This window comes from Sapajus apella, unplaced genomic scaffold, assembly GCF_009761245.1.
Source record: "Sapajus apella isolate SASKATOON/1434 unplaced genomic scaffold, GSC_monkey_1.0 scaffold49, whole genome shotgun sequence".
Taxonomy (NCBI): Eukaryota; Metazoa; Chordata; class Mammalia; order Primates; family Cebidae; genus Sapajus; species Sapajus apella.
The window spans coordinates 1,614,701-1,629,365 of NW_022436989.1; the positions used below are offsets into that span (position 1 = coordinate 1,614,701).

General features: G+C 62.1%; 1 protein-coding gene across 50 annotated transcripts in view; it reads left to right on the forward strand.

The window, feature by feature from the left end:
• Positions 1 to 14,665, forward strand: part of OBSCN (obscurin, cytoskeletal calmodulin and titin-interacting RhoGEF) — a 162,134-nt gene that overhangs the window by 63,977 nt on the left and 83,492 nt on the right. For 47 of the 50 annotated variants that reach the window (XM_032242118.1, XM_032242121.1, XM_032242120.1 and 44 more), the window contains 18 exons: positions 421 to 687; positions 919 to 1,031; positions 1,155 to 1,308; positions 1,518 to 1,679; positions 1,764 to 1,868; positions 2,687 to 2,953; positions 3,159 to 3,428; positions 4,397 to 4,663; positions 4,752 to 5,018; positions 5,103 to 5,369; positions 6,410 to 6,682; positions 7,449 to 7,715; positions 7,921 to 8,187; positions 11,014 to 11,286; positions 11,739 to 12,005; positions 12,941 to 13,207; positions 13,312 to 13,575; positions 13,869 to 14,132. In XM_032242118.1, coding sequence (XP_032098009.1) covers positions 421 to 687; positions 919 to 1,031; positions 1,155 to 1,308; positions 1,518 to 1,679; positions 1,764 to 1,868; positions 2,687 to 2,953; positions 3,159 to 3,428; positions 4,397 to 4,663; positions 4,752 to 5,018; positions 5,103 to 5,369; positions 6,410 to 6,682; positions 7,449 to 7,715; positions 7,921 to 8,187; positions 11,014 to 11,286; positions 11,739 to 12,005; positions 12,941 to 13,207; positions 13,312 to 13,575; positions 13,869 to 14,132 — 4,281 coding nt within the window. The remainder of the gene's footprint in view (positions 1 to 420; positions 688 to 918; positions 1,032 to 1,154; positions 1,309 to 1,517; positions 1,680 to 1,763; positions 1,869 to 2,686; positions 2,954 to 3,158; positions 3,429 to 4,396; positions 4,664 to 4,751; positions 5,019 to 5,102; positions 5,370 to 6,409; positions 6,683 to 7,448; positions 7,716 to 7,920; positions 8,188 to 11,013; positions 11,287 to 11,738; positions 12,006 to 12,940; positions 13,208 to 13,311; positions 13,576 to 13,868; positions 14,133 to 14,665) is intronic. The other 3 variants (XM_032242132.1, XM_032242133.1, XM_032242126.1) reach the window with 3 other exon arrangements.

The following is a 14,665-nucleotide window of genomic DNA, read 5'->3' on the forward strand; positions in this document are numbered from 1 at the left end:
GGAGGAGGGAGGAGGGGCACTGAGGAGAGGAGGGAGGAGGGAGGGGAAAGGAGGGGAGGAGGGAAGGGAGGATGAGGAGGGGCACTGAGAGGAGGAGGGAGGGGGAGGAAGGAGGAAGGAGGGATACTGAAGGGAGGAGGGAAGAGTGGGGACACTGAGGGGAAGAGGGAGGAGCAAGGCTGGGCACTGAGGGCAGAAGGGAGAAGGGAGGAGGGGCACTGAGGGTGGGGGCAGGCCCTGTGGGCAGGTCCTAAGGGTGGGGGAGGGGTAGGCCTCCTGCAGGAGGGGCGAGCCCTGGGGGTGGGCATGGGGCAGCTGCCAGCGCCCTCCCTGAACTCCTGGGGAAGCCGACTGTGCCCAAGGTTCTGAGGTGAGGGTCCCAGAGCAGTGGCTGACCCACGCCCCATATGTGCCCCGCAGTGCGTCAGGTACGGCTGGTCCGGGGCCTGCAGGCAGTGGAAGCGCAGGAGCAGGGCACAGCTACCATGGAGGTGCAGCTGTCGCACGCGGACGTGGAGGGCAGCTGGACTCGGGACGGTCTGCGGCTCCAGCCGGGGCCCACGTGCCACCTGGCTGTGCGGGGTCCCACGCACACACTCACGCTGTCTGGGCTGCGGCCTGAGGACAGTGGCCTGGTGGTCTTCAAGGCAGAAGGCGTGCACACGTCGGCACAGCTCGTGGTCACCGGTGCGTGGGGGAGCCGGCGGGACACAGCGCAGAGCACACCCGCCTGTCCCAAGGGGGCCCTGGGGAGGCCGGTGGGGACTGTGAGGACCTGGGTGAGCCAGCCCCATATAATTCCGTCAAGCTCGTGCACTGCCCCATACTTGTCCCCGTCCCCGTCCCCGTCCCCGTCCCCACCCTGAAGCCTCCTCTGAGCCCTTTTTCTCCTATCACCTCCCACTTCCGCCTCCCCAGAGCTGCCCGTGAGCTTCAGCCGCCCACTGCAGGACGTGGTAACCACCGAGAAGGAGAAGGTTACCCTGGAGTGCGAGCTGTCTCGTCCTACTGTGGATGTGCGCTGGCTGAAGGTGCCTCTCCGCCCCCCGCCGCCCAACTCCGTTGCCTCCTCCCCTCCCCTCACTTGGGTGGGCCCGAGTGGAACCCCAGGACGGAGCCACCTGAGCGCCTGACTGGGCCTCTGTGCTCCTCAGGACGGTGTGGAGCTGCGGGCTGGCAAGACAGTGGGCATCGCGGCCCAGGGCGCCTGCAGGAGCCTCACTATTTACCGGTGCGAGTTCACAGATCAGGGCGTGTATGTGTGTGATGCCCATGACGCCCAGAGCTCCGCCTCTGTGAAGGTGCAAGGTGAGGGCTGCATGGGGCACGTGGGGCGTGGCAGGTGTAGGCACCTCCTCCTGTCCTCCATGGTCCCCAGCCAGGGGCTTGGCCGCTCTGCTTCCATCCTCACGACCCTCAGCGTGCTGGGGCACTGGGTGGGGCGCACCGGGTGGGGGCTGCTGGGAGTGGCTCTGTGCGTCCGGGGCTGGCTGGCAGGGCCTCCCTTTCCACCCCAGGCCGCAGCATCCAGATCGTGAGGCCCCTGGAGGACGTGGAAGTGATGGAGAAGGACGGGGTCACCTTCTCCTGCGAGGTCTCCCACGACGACGTGCCTGGCCAGTGGTTCCGGGAGGGCAGCAAACTTCGTCCCAGCGAGAACGTGCGCATCCGCCAGGAAGGTGTGAGGGCAGGCGGCTGCGGTGGGCATGGCCCGGCCCGGGTCCTCCTCTGCCCTACCCATGCTGAGCATCCCTTGTCCCTAGGAAGGACATACACGCTCATCTACCGGAGGGTCCTGGCAGAAGATGCAGGAGAGATCAAATTTGTAGCCGAAAATGCAGAATCGCAAGCCCAGCTCCGAGTGAAGGGTGAGGTGGGGGCTGAGGGGAGGGAGGGCGGGGCCTGGATGGTGTGTGTGTGTGGCCAGCTGGCTCAGCTCAGGCCCGGATGCCCCAGGCTGGCTCTCAGGACCGGGACAGCAAGGACTCACGAGGAGGGAAGGGGCTGTCGCCTCCCTGGCAGGAAAATAAGGACTGGAGAAGCAGCCATGAGGGGATTTTTGCTTAAAACCAGGGTCCTGGTGAATTCTCCCTCAGGCTGCAGCGAGTGCTGGAGAGACCCGGCTTGAGGCCCTACCAGGGCGAGGGGTGGTGGGGGCTCCACCTGCTGGCCCTGAGGAGGAGGATGGCTGGGGGGAGTGGTGCTGGGGTGGCAGGGAGGGGGCTCTGTAGATGGGAGGGGTGGGGACGGGGGGGTGGGGCAAGCCAGAGGTTTGTGGGGAGGGACGTGATTCCTGGGGCTGGACTAGGGTATGCAGTTCTGGTGCCGAAATGGGGGCTTGGGGAGAGGACTGGAGTGGGTGGGCTACATGGGCAGGGCCTGCCCTGCTCTGGGCGGGACCTGGGCGGTGGAAATGGGAATGTGGACTACGCTGTGGGAAGGGGGGCAGTCACGGAGGCAGACACACTACTCTTGCTGTTGGTCATCTCTGTGTAGTAGGTCCTAGCACAGCTCCTGGGGCACACTCAGCCTGGCCACCCTGACCCCTGGTGGGCAGACATGGCTGTTGGGAGCTAGTCGGGTCCAGGCCCTTGGCTGTCCAGGACTCCCAGTGCCTTGTCAGAGCCTGGGCCTGGGAGCCCTGAGCACCGTCTCTGACCCAGCCCCATCACCACCACACTCACAGAGCTGCCAGTGACCCTCGTGCGCCCGCTGCGGGACAAGATCGCCATGGAGAAGCACCGTGGCGTGCTGGAGTGTCAGGTGTCCCGGGCCAGTGCCCAGGTGCGGTGGTTCAAGGGCGGTCGGGAGCTGCAGCCCGGGCCCAGGTACGAGCTGGTCAGTGATGGCCTCTACCGCAAGCTGGTGATCAGTGACGTCCAGCCGGAGGACGAGGACACGTACACCTGCGACGCTGGTGATGTGCAGACCAGCGCACAGCTCTTTGTGGAAGGTGCGGGCAGGAGGGCAGCTTTTGTGTGTGGGGGTGTCTCTTGGGGTCCTGGTTTGCCCTGTGCTCCTGCAGACGCTGGGTCCAGGCAACTCAGCAGGATGCCAGCATGCACGTGGCGGGCAGGGGCTTGTTCCCAGGAAGGAACCTGCCGAAGGGGCAGCCTGTCCTTTCCGCGGGACCTGCCAGCACCGGCTTCTCCCCACAGAGCAGTCCATCACCATTGTGCGGGGTCTGCAGGACGTGACGGTGATGGAGCCCGCCCCTGCCTGGTTTGAGTGTGAGACCTCCATTCCCTCAGTGCGGCCACCTAAGTGGCTCCTGGGGAAGACGGTGCTGCAGGACGGGGGAAATGTGGGCCTGGAGCAGGAGGGCACGGTGCACCGGCTAATGCTGCGGCGGACCTGCTCCACCATGACCGGGCCCGTGCACTTCACCATCGGCAAGTCCCGCTCCTCTGCCCGCCTGGTGGTCTCAGGTGAGACACGGGGCAGAGCCACAAGAGGACAAGGTTCAGGGCTGCTGGGAGGCCTGGATGGGGCTGTGGGTGGGCACAGGGCAGTGCCGTGGAGATGAATCAGGGCAGTGAGTGGGCACAGTTCAGGGTCATGAAAGGATGTTGTTCAGGGCAGGGGGAGGACACAGGCCAGGGCCACAGGGGACACGGCTCAGGGCCGGGGGAGGACACAGACCAGGGCCATGGGGGACACGGCTCAGGGCCGGGGGAGGACACAGACCAGGGCCATGGGGGACACAGCTCAGGGCCGGGGGAGGACACAGACCAGGGCCACGGGGGACACGGCTCAGGGCCAGGGGAAGATAGTTCACCGAACGGTGGACGCAGCTGTTGGAAACAGATGCTTGGTGCCGAAAAGAAAAATCAGCTCTGAGACAAAAGGATCTTTCAGAAACGCTGTTTTTATTTTCTGGGCTGCAGGAAGGGTACCCTCACTAGCCATCGTGCCATGAAAGTACAGTGAACAAAGGAAAACACACACATTTATCCCTTACGCATTTGGGGTTGTCCTTACTGCTGTGTCTGATCTCCGTTGGCTGGAGCCAGACCTCACCATCTAAACTAAAACCTGATTGGCTAACAACTTAAAACTTTCTAAACAGGTGAAAGCAACGGAGAGCTGGGACCTGCCTGTGAGCACGTCCAGCACAGATGTCTTAGTTTAAGTACAAGGACACAGAATGTACTATGTGTCTGTAAGCATGGCACGTCTAACAGCTACATAAGATAGGGCTTAACAGAGTTACTAGCACACTTATGATTTAACAAGAAAGAAAACTTTTAAAAGGAACTTTTCTACTTCCCACAGTGGCTCAGGGCCAGGGGAGGACTTGGTTCAGGGCCATAGGCAAGTAGGGCAGGGTTGGCAGGCAGGGCAGGGTGATTGGTTCCTGTGGCCCTGTGGCCCAGCCTGTTCCCACTCCCTGCAGACATTCCTGTCATCCTCGCACGGCCGTTGGAGCCCAAGACGGGCCGTGAGCTGCAGTCCGTGGTCCTGTCCTGCGACTTCCGGCCGCCCCCCAAGGCTGTGCAGTGGTACAAGGGTGACACGCCCCTGTCTCCCTCTGAGAAGTTCAAGATGAGCCTGGAGGGTCAGATGGCCGAGCTGCGCATCCTCCGGCTGGTGCCTGCTGATGCTGGTGTCTACCGGTGCCAGGCGGGCAGTGCCCACAGCAGCGCTGAGGTCACCGTGGAAGGTGGGCATGAGGGGCACAGGGCCACCGAGAGGGTCTGGGGAGGGGTCTCCTGGTGATGTGGGCGCTGAGGCCCGCTGTGTCCTTGCAGCACGGGAGGTGGCAGTGACGGAGCCGCTGCAGGACGTGGAGGCCACGGAGCAGGGCCAGGCCAGCTTCTCCTGTGAGCTGTCCCACGAGGACGAGGAGGTCGAGTGGTCGCTCAACGGGACACCCCTGTACAACGACAGCTTCCACGAGATCTCCCACGAGGGCCGGCACCACAGCCTGGTGCTGAAGAGCGTCAGGAGGGCCGACGCGGGCACGGTGCGCGCCTCCTCCCGCAAGGTGTCCACCTCCGCCCGCCTGGAGGTCCGAGGTGAGCCATCCCGCGAGCCTGCGGGGGCCCCCACTAGGGATGGGACAGCGCTGTGCTCCCCTCACCCTCCCACCCCTCCTGCAGCAAAGCCGGTCGTGTTCCTGAAGGCTCTGGACGACCTGTCCGCTGAGGAGCGCGGCACCCTGGCCCTGGAGTGTGAGGTCTCTGACCCCGAGGCTCCTGTGGTGTGGCGCAAAGACGGCGTGCAGCTGGGCCCCGGCGACAAGTATGACTTCCTGCACACGGCGGGCACGCGGGGGCTCGTGGTGCACGACCTGAGCCCTGAGGACGCCGGCCTGTACACCTGCCACGTGGGCACCGAGGAGACCCGGGCCCGGGTCAGCGTGCACGGTGTGTGGCTGCGGGCACAGGGGAGCTCCGGGAAGGGGGGCACGCTGGGCTTGGGGGTGGGGCCGGCCACCTCCTGGGCGGCCCACATCGTTCTCCGAGATTGAGGGGCTGCTCTGCTGAGCTGGAGAGGCCAGGGGGACCTCCTAGGGGAACCATGGCTTGACGTGGTCCTGTGAGGCCCGGGTGCAGGCAGGTGGCCCTGGGGGTGATGGGTCCCAGAGCCAGGGTTGGAGGCTGTGCTCTCCCTGCCCAGTGTGCTCCAAGGGGCACAGCCAAGGATATTGCCCTGAACCAGGGGCTGTGTCTGCGCAGAAGCCACCAGGCCAGTGTGGGGGCACCAATGGGGATGACCAGGCAGAAGCCGAGATGCCAGGCAGGGGCCAGGAGTAGGCTGCATCTCTGTCCTTCACGGGGCCCCAGCAAGGCCCCAGAGCCACGGGGCTGGCAGGGTGGAGCTATCCCCAAACCCAGTCTTGCAGCCTTGTGGGCGCATGTGCCCTGGAGCCTGCCTGCTTCTCAGGGACAGGTCCCCCAACTGCAGGGTAGCTGCCTGGCCCCGTGTGTGCCCACTGTCCTGGCTCCATGACTGGGAATCCCCATCCCAGTCCCAGTGGCATCCTGGTGTGGGTGACAGGCGGCATAACAGGCCTGGTGACTGGTCCCCGACAGTCTTGTAACGAGATGGGGACGGGGCAGGAGGCTGGTGAGTTTGTCCTGGAGCTGGGCCCAGCGCCTCCTTTCCTCCCTGTGGCCACCGTGGGTCCCCCCTCTCCCTGCCACCCCTATTAGAGCTCAGAGCTGTGGTTATGCAGATGCCAGGGTGCAGCCAGCTCCTGCAGAGGGGCGTCTTCTCATTGGCTGAGGCAGTATCTCCCTCTCCCCCTCGGGGCCTGGCCTCTCCCAGGGTCTGGTTCCTCTAAAGGACCAGGGGGATCCGGCTCCTCCTGGGGTCTGGTCTCTGCAAGCTCTGATGTCTCCCAGGGTCTGGCCCAGGGCAGTGCCATCCCCTTGGCTGGCCTGACAGTCTCCCATGGCCGCAGACCTGCATGTGGGCATCACCAAGAGGCTGAAGACAGCGGAGGTGCTGGAGGGGCAGAGCTGCAGCTTCGAGTGCGTCCTGTCTCATGAGAGCGCCAGCGACCCGGCCACATGGACAGTCAGCGGGAAGACGGTGGGCAGCTGCAGCCGCTTTGAGGCCACACGGCAGGGCCGAAAATACATGCTGGTGGTCCGGGAGGCTGCGCTGAGCGACGCTGGGGAGGTGGTCTTCTCTGCGCGGGGCCTCACCTCCAAGGCCTCACTCATCGTCAAAGGTGGGCGGGGCCTGCTAGATGGGGGCTTGTCACCCGGGCTGGGGGGTGGGGAGCCTGGGCCTGTCCCCAGGGGTCCAGGAGCTGGGCTCCCCAGCTGCAGAAGCTGCTGGGGGTGCTTTTGGGGCCTGCCTCCCCCCCGCTGTGGCTCAACTCCCCTTCTGGAAGCCTCGGGGCCTGAGGCACCTGCTGGGTACTAGGGGAAGGGGCCACACTCTGAGCTCTGATGAGGGCCTGGATTCTGGTCCAATCCGTGGTCCGAGTGCCCTGAGCGCTTGGTAGCTCCTCAGAGCTGGGGCTCATGGGGCCAGTCTGGCAGCACCGGTCTGAGGCCCCAGCCTCGGGCTCCGCTGATGTCACTGCCAGCGCCTGAGTTGGCACCCCTGATGTGCACGGTTGGTGCAGCTCAGCAGGCGGGGCTCACTCCTGGGACGCCAACCATGGCCACACCGAGTCATTGGCCTGAAAGATGCCAATGGATAAAATTCTGTGGTTGTTGATCTTCCTGCCTCCCGGTCCCACGCTGGTGACAGTGGGCACACTGGCATTCCAGGACTCTGAGGCTCCCGAGGGTGGAGGTGCCCAGAGTTTGAGGGTTGCAGGTTCTGTCGTCTTAGTCATCAGAGAGCGAGTGTTCCCAAACGCTCGTCCTTGTCCCAGTCCTGGTCTTGGCGGAGGAGGAAGGTTTTGGCTGGGTCCGTGCCTGGGGCTGTGGCTGGCACCATGGCCCTGGCTGGGCCTCAAGGGCAGCTGTCCCTGCTCCCTTCAGAGAGGCCAGTGGTCATCACGAAGCCCCTGGAAGACCAGCGGGTGGCACCAGGGGAGGACGTGGAGCTGCGCTGTGAGCTGTCGCGGGCGGGCACCCCTGTGCGCTGGCTGAAGGATGGGAAGGCCGTCCGCAAAAGCCAGAAGTATGACGTGTTCTGCAAGGACACGGTGGCCACGCTGGTTGTCCGTGGAGCCTCACTCAAGGATGTGGGCGAGTACACGTGTGAGGTGGAGGCTTCCAAGAGCACAGCCAGACTCCGCGTGGAAGGTAAACGCCACAGGAGCCCCATGCCTGGCCCTGGAGCGTCCTCACTCCCCTGGCGGGGCAGGGGGCCACCCCTGGAGCCCGAGCTCCTCTGTCCCAGCTGGAAGGGCTCGCCCAGGTCCCAGTGCTTCCGCAGCCAGGCCTGGACGATAACGGGGCCAGCACGGGCCTCACGCCCCACTTATTCTGTTTCCATCTCCCTGCCCAGAAAAAGCAAACCGCTTCACAGAGGAGCTGGCTGACCTGCAGGTGGAGGAGACGGGCACAGCTGTATTCATGTGCAAGACGGAGTGCCCCGCAGCCACCGTGACCTGGCGCAAGGGCCCCTTGGAGCTTCAGGCCTCAGGGAAGCACCAGCTCAGCCAGGAGGGCCTGACCCTGCGGCTAACCATCAGCGCCCTGGAGAAGGCAGACAGCGACACCTACACCTGCGACATCAGCCAGGCCCGGACCCAGGCCCGGCTCCTGGTGCAAGGTGAGGCGACCACGTGCGCGGCCCAGGCTTTGATGGCACTGGAGACTTGGTGGTGGACAGGCCTAGCTTCGGTTTCCTATCACGAGGGTAGTGGGGTGCTCCCTGGGTGGCCACTGAGGCTCCAGTGTGGCTGTGAACGAGCTGCCAGCCGTCACTTCCGCGTGTGTTTATTCGGTCACTGTGTGTTTCTCCCACGTGCGTGGGTGCCTGGCCCCATGCGTGAGCTCTGCGTGTATCTGCACATGCAGCCTGTCACCCTTGTCCCAGAGGGACAGCCTGACTCAGCCATGCCTGGCAGCCTCAGGTGCCCCCAGGGAAGAACTGACGGTCATTAGGGTTGTCACCCAGAGTTACTCTGACATTTTGGTCTTTCTCTTGTTGCTTATAACAGAATACCTGAAACTGGGTCATTTGTAAAGGAAAGTAATTTACTTCTTACAGCTCTGGAGACTGGGAAGTCCAAGGTCAAGGGCCACATCTGGTGAGGGTCCTTGCTTCAGGGACTCTCTGCAGAGTCCCCAGGAGGTGGCACACGGCATTCCATGGGGAGGGGGCTGAGGGTGCCAGCTCGGGCCTCTCTCTATCTTCCTGTGAAGCCACCACTCCCATGACAGCGCTTTAACCTATTAAGCCATTGATCCGTGAACGGACTAATCCATTCCTGAGGGCAGAGCCCGCTCACCCAATCCCTTCCTAAAAGCCCCACCTCTTTATGTTGCCACATTGGGATTAAGTTTCCTGGAGCAGGTGGCTTTTTGATCTTACTGTTTGCCTCTATGGTTGAGTGGCAGGCAGAGTGAGAACTGTCCTTTCCACGCTATAGATCAGAAAACTGAAGTTTCAGTGGGTCCATGGCCAGGGCCAGGTCGTGGGGCCCATTGGCGTCAGGGCAGGAGAGTCCCCGCCCCTCACCACAGCCTCCACTTGGTTCTGCAGTCCTGGGCTGGTGTCCAGACCTGAGTTTGCAGGAGGTCCCTGCTGGGGTCTGACCACAGAGCGTTCACAGTGTCCTGTGTATGAAAGGCCCCAGGCTTGATCATCAGAACTAACACAAACCAGGAATCATCACTGATTTTTCTGCAATGGATTTGGTGACCCTGGTGAAAGCATTCCGTTAGCACAGCAAAGCTCCATGATCTCAACTTGGTACCCATAGTTAATGTTTTAAAAAATTATCAAAAGTGGCTGGGCTCACGCCTGTAATCCCAGCACTTTGGGAGGCCGAGGCCGGGAGATCATGAGGTCAGGAGTTTGAGATCATCCTGGCCAATGTAGTGAACCCCGTCTCTACTAAAAGTACAAAAAATTAGCCGAGTATGGTGGCGTGCCCCTGTAACCCCAGCTACTCGGGGGGCTGAGACAGGAGAATTGCGTGAGCCCAGGAGGTGGCGGTTGCAGTGAGCCGAGGTCGCGCCATGGCACTCCAGCCTGGGTGACAGTACGACACTGCCAGAGTCTGTCTTGAGAAAAAATAAAGCCATCAAAAGTGAGAGTCACAAGATAACAAAAGTTTAACATGGCTGGGTGTGGTGGCTCATGCCTGTAATCCCAGCACTTTGAGAGGCCGAGGTGAGTGGATCACAAGGTCAGGAGTTCCAGACCAGCCTGGCCAACATGGTGAAACCCCATCTCCACTAAAAATACAAAAATTAGCCAGGTGTCGTGGCGCACGCCTGTAATCCCAGCTACTCCGGAGGCTGAGGCAGGAGAATTGTGTGAACCCGGGAGACGGAGGTTGCAGTGAGCTGAGATCATGCCACTGCACTCCAGCCTGAGCAACAGAGCGAGACTCCATCCCAAAAAAAAAAAAAAAAGTTTAACCGATGAGGATGTGGGCCGGCCTGGTCAGGGAGGCCAAGCCGCTTCCGTGTGCCATCCGCCGATGAGAGCTTTGTCTGTGCGCGTGGCCCGGGCGGGGTCGGCCTCTGTGGAGTCACGCCTGCGGGGCACCGTGTACACAGAAAGAATCTGAATGCAGGGTCCGTCTCGATATTCATAAACGTTGTCTCTTACCATTCCTAATTCAACTGCCAAAAAGCGTCATTTCTAGGAATTCACGATTTCCATCTTCCAATCATTTGATTTAAATTTCAACACAACCATAGCTTTATTTATTTTTTGTTTTTGAGACAGTGTTCGTCTGTGGCCTAGGCTGGAGTGCAGTGGCGAGCCTTCGGCTCACTGCAACCTCATCGTTCCGGGTTCAAGCGATTCTCCTGTCTCAGCCTCCTGAGTAGCTAGGATTATAGGCGCACGCCACCACGCCTGGCTAATTTTTTTTGTATTTTTAGTAGAGACGGGGTTTCACCATGTTGGCCAGGATGGTCTCAATCACCTGACCTCATGATCCACCTGCCTTGGCCTCCCAATGTGCTGGGATTACAGGCATGAGCCGTCGCTCCTGGCACATTTTTTCACGCTCCTGTTTCATCTGTTACTGGAGGAGTTAATTTCATGGCACAACTGTAATGACATGCACAGCCGGCATTAGCAAGTTTGGCAGCCAGCCGCTTCTGGGAGCACAGCTTGGAAAGTGGGCAGGACTGCGCCGGCGTGGTCCTCAGCAGGCCGTGGTCTTGCCCAGCAAGCCTTGCAGAAGGGCTCCCGAGGTGCAGAGAGGTGGTCTCGGGGCTCCGAGTGGCCCTCAAACAACTATCTTTGGATTGTTCAGCTCTGACCCACTTACTGTTTTTGGAGTTCTGTCCCTGCAAACTTGTTAAAACACAGCCACCTTGCTCTGTCCTGGGGAGCGTCTGTCCTGGGGAGCCCCGCTGGCCAAGCTACCCTGGACGCTGTGGGGCCCCCGAGCAGTCTGTGCCTTTGCAGGCCGGCGGGTGCACGTCATCGAGGACCTGGAGGACGTGGATGTGCGGGAGGGCTCCTCGGCCACCTTCCGTTGCCGGATCTCCCCGGCCAACTACGAGCCTGTGCACTGGTTCCTGGACAGGACACCCCTGCATACGAATGAACTCAATGAGATCGAGGCCCAGCCCGGGGGCTACCATGTGTTGACGCTGCGGCAGCTGGCGCTCAAGGACTCCGGCACCATCTACTTTGAGGCGGGTGACCAGCGGGCCTCGGCTGCCCTGAGGGTCACTGGTGGGTCGCATGCCCGCGTTGCCCACGTCACTCAGGGCTGCAGCCAGGTGGAGAGGCGGACATAGTTCAGCCAAGTGCCCAGTGTCCCTGGGCTCACAGAGAACGCCCCATTGGCCTTCTGTGGGGCGGGGGAGCTCGGAAGGCTGAATTGGGCTCTTTCGGGATGAATTCATCTGCGAGATTTGCAGAACCGTGCTCGGCGCGGTCCGGGCCAGGCTGCATCCCCCGCAGGGCAGGAGCCTCACTGTGGTGAGGAGGTGATGGGGTGAAGTGCCGAGCCTGCCCTGCCCTCTCCACAGCCTGTTGCATGGCCCCAGCGCGAGGGTGGCTGGCGGGTGCCAAGCCAGGGTGTGGTCTGGTTCGCAGTGAGAGCCAGGGTTTCCCCATCGGCCCCTCCGGCGGCAGTGTGGCAGCGTCCCACATGCTCCTGCTTCTCTCTCTGCCCCCCCCAGAGAAGCCAAGCGTCTTCTCCCGGGAGCTCGCAGATGCCACAGTCACAGAGGGCGAGGACTTGACCCTGGCGTGCGAGACCAGTACCCGCGACATCCCCGTGCGCTGGACGAAGGACGGGAAGACCCTGCGGCCGTCCGCCCGCTGCCAGCTGAGCCACGAGGCCCACCGGGCCCAGCTGCTCATCACCGGGGCCACCCTGCAGGACAGCGGACGCTACAAGTGTGAGGCTGAGGGCGCCTGCAGCAGCTCCATCGTCAGGGTGCATGGTGAGCCCCAGATGCCCGAAGCCCAGCCATGGGCTAGGCACCTGCCGCTCTCTTGTCAGGCAGCACCAGCTTCAGGGCAGGGTGTGTGCACCCCCAGGGAGCCCAAGGCAGGATGACCCGGGCTCCCATGCATCCTGTGTGGGGCGCCCCTGGTCCCCATGTGCTTCCTGGCACTTCCTGGCACCTGCTCCACCCTGCTTGGCTCCTGCCCTGGCCTCTGCCACCCACAGGAGCCACCCTGCAGACCCTCCGCCTTCCTGAAGGGCCATCCCTCTGCAGGCCTGTGTGCCCATCTCCCTTTTTGTTTTTGAGTCGGAGTTTCGCTCTTGTTGCCCAGGCTGGAGTGCAGTGGCGTGATCTCGGTTCACTGCAACCTCTGCCTCCCGGTTTTAAGCGATTCTCCTGCCTCAGCCTCCTGAGTAGCTGGGATTACAGGCACGCGCCACCACGCTCAGCTAATATTTTTTGTAGTTTTAGTGGAGACGGGGTTTCTCCGTGTTGGGCAGGCTGGTCTTGAACTCCTGACCTCAGGTGATCTGTCCCCCTCAGCCTCCCAAAGTGCTGGGATTACAGGCAGAGCTGCCTCGCCCAGCCCTAATCTCCCTTTTAAGAGGTGCCACCATGGTGGCTGAGGGCCCACCGTGACCTCATTTGACCTTATTTCCCTTGTCACAGCCACGCTCAGAGGTCTGGGCTAGGGCTTTCATCTGTGAATTTGGGGGGCACAGGTCCCTGACACCTGACTGTTCTCCCACTTGATTCACCCTTTCTACCCCTCACCTTCAGAGCTGACCCTTTCCAGAAGTCCTGAGGTCCCTGCCACAGGCCCCACAGGAGAAGGAGGAGGCGGGATGTACCCAGCCCTCCACCCCCTACTGGGGACCCCTCGTGGACTTCAGGGCAGGGGGGTGAGCTGAGCCTGTGCCTATCTGCAGCCCGGCCGGTGCGGTTCCAGGAGGCCCTGAAGGACCTGGAGGTGCTGGAGGGCGGTGCTGCCACACTGCGCTGCATTCTGTCATCTGTGGCTGCACCTGTGAAGTGGCGCTGCGGGGACAGTGTCCTGAGGCCAGGTGACAAATACAGCCTACGCCAGGAGGGCGCCATGCTGGAGCTGGTGGTCCGGGACCTGCGGCCGCAGGACAGTGGGCTATACTCATGCTCCTTCGGGGACCAGACCACTTCTGCCACCCTGACAGTGACAGGTAAGCATCTCTGTCCACCATGCCCATGTGGCCCGGCGATGCCGCCGCCTCCAACACAGGTGACCAAAGATGGTGCTCTCTGTGTCTGTCTGACCCTCCTGCAGCTCTGCCTGCTCAGTTCATTGGGAAACTGAGGAACAAGGAGGCCACGGAAGGGACCACGGCCACGCTGCAGTGTGAGCTGAGCAAGGCGGCCCCCGTGGAGTGGAGAAAGGGGTCTGAGACCCTTAGAGATGGGGACAGATACTGCCTGAGGCAGGTCGGGGCCGTGTGTGAGCTGCAGATCCGTGACCTGGCCATGGTGGACGCCGGGGAGTACTCGTGTGTGTGTGGGGAGCAGAGGACCTCTGCCGTGCTCACTGTCAGGGGTGAGACCATGTGTGTCCAGAGCCATGTCTGGTGTCCAGTTTTTCATGTCTGCCGTCCCAGTCCAGTCTCCCTGACTATGCCATGCTCCTCCCAGCACACCATAGAATCCCTTCCCACTTTTGGGGCTGTGGAAGGAACCAGGAGAACCCGGCATCTCTAGCCAGACTCCTGCCCTCCAGGCACCCTGGGGCATGTCCTGTGGGAGTTGTCTTATCCTTGTCTCGTCATGGCCTGTCCCCAGTGCTCCCCAGTGTCTGACCTCTTCTGCATCTGTCTGTCCATCCCTCCCCAGCCATACCTGCCCACTTCATAGGAAGACTGAGACACCAAGAGGCCACGGAAGGGGCCACGGCCACGCTGCGGTGTGAGCTGAGCAAGGTGGCCGCCGTGGAGTGGAGGAAGGGACGCGAGAGCCTCAGAGACGGGGACAGACACAGCCTGAGGCAGGACGGGGCCGTATGTGAGCTGCAGATCCGTGGCTTGGCCGTGGCGGATGCTGGGGAGTACTTGTGCGTGTGTGGGGAGGAGAGGACCTCTGCCATGCTCACCGTAAAGGGTAATGACTGCCCCTGGCCACATACACGGGTGGTTGTGTCTGAGCGGTGTGCACATTCCTGCCCTGTGCCCATGTCTGCGCTGTGGCCCTCCCTGTCTTTATTGGTGTGGTTCCTTCATTCCTTCAGTAGGGATTCCCCACACCTGCTGTGCATGACCCAACTTGGGCAGGAAGACAGCAGAGAAGAGAGGGCACTCCCAGCCCTACCGGGTCACAGGCAGAGACAGGGCATGTGGGGAGAACTAACTCATGGGAAGACTGAGATCACAGATTTTCTCTAGGGAGAGCCAAATCATTACGAGATGAGATCACAGACCTTCTGTAGTGTAAACACCAGGGAGGCAGCAAGGCAACCAGGAGGAGCCCCAGGAGCGGAACACAGATGGGGGTGGGGGGATGAGGGTGGGCTGGTGTGCACAGCCAGGGGTGAGGGGCCGCTGTGAGGAGGAGAGAGGCAGGGTGAGCCTGGGGAGGAGGTGACGGGTGAGGGTGGGGAGGAGGTGAGGGGTGGGCGTGGGGAGGAGGTGAGGGGT